Source organism: Penaeus monodon, chromosome 32 (genome assembly GCF_015228065.2).
Source record: "Penaeus monodon isolate SGIC_2016 chromosome 32, NSTDA_Pmon_1, whole genome shotgun sequence".
NCBI lineage: Eukaryota > Metazoa > Arthropoda > Malacostraca > Decapoda > Penaeidae > Penaeus > Penaeus monodon.
The window spans coordinates 33,831,294-33,831,854 of NC_051417.1; the positions used below are offsets into that span (position 1 = coordinate 33,831,294).

The following is a 561-nucleotide window of genomic DNA, read 5'->3' on the forward strand; positions in this document are numbered from 1 at the left end:
CTAGAAAATCATTCAAAACACAAATAATACAGATGGATATCTTTTCCTCTCTTTTCTGAAGGCAAGAAGAAAGGTGAAAAGAAAACAGGAGACAAAGCCAAACCAGCAGTTGCCAAGAAGGCCAGCAAAGTAGCCACCGACACAGAGGGAGCCCAACTGCCGGCCTTTGTGGGAACGAAGAGCAATGCGAATCAGGGAACCAGCGGGGCCATATTGGGGAACCTAGGACCAAAGGTATGGTTAGATTATATGTTCCTTTGGGGTGATTGAGATACGTTTATGCATTTGCTTATTTGTATTTCCTGTGCTGCCTCCTACCTTCATACAGGTGGTGGTATCCGCAGGAGTTTGTAGTTTACTGTTTAATAGGAACATATTAACATATATTGATTTCTCCAAAGAGAGTTTAGAGTAATTGTATTATCATGGGAATATCCTTTATTGAATTTTGTATAGAAATATATTTTCTTCAGGTTTTTAGGCTGTCCCTCGCAATCTTTCTATATCTGTGTCTCACACACTCTCTCACTTTCTATTTTAATTTCTCTACATATATTAACA

The 561-nt window shown here is 39.0% G+C and overlaps 1 protein-coding gene across 1 annotated transcript in view; it reads left to right on the forward strand.

Annotated features, from left to right (window-relative positions):
- Positions 1-561, forward strand: part of LOC119593829 (RNA-binding protein 28-like) — a 7,007-nt gene that overhangs the window by 5,862 nt on the left and 584 nt on the right. The window contains exon 9 of the mRNA XM_037942859.1: positions 62-234. Within this exon, the coding sequence (XP_037798787.1) occupies positions 62-234 (173 nt within the window). The remainder of the gene's footprint in view (positions 1-61; positions 235-561) is intronic.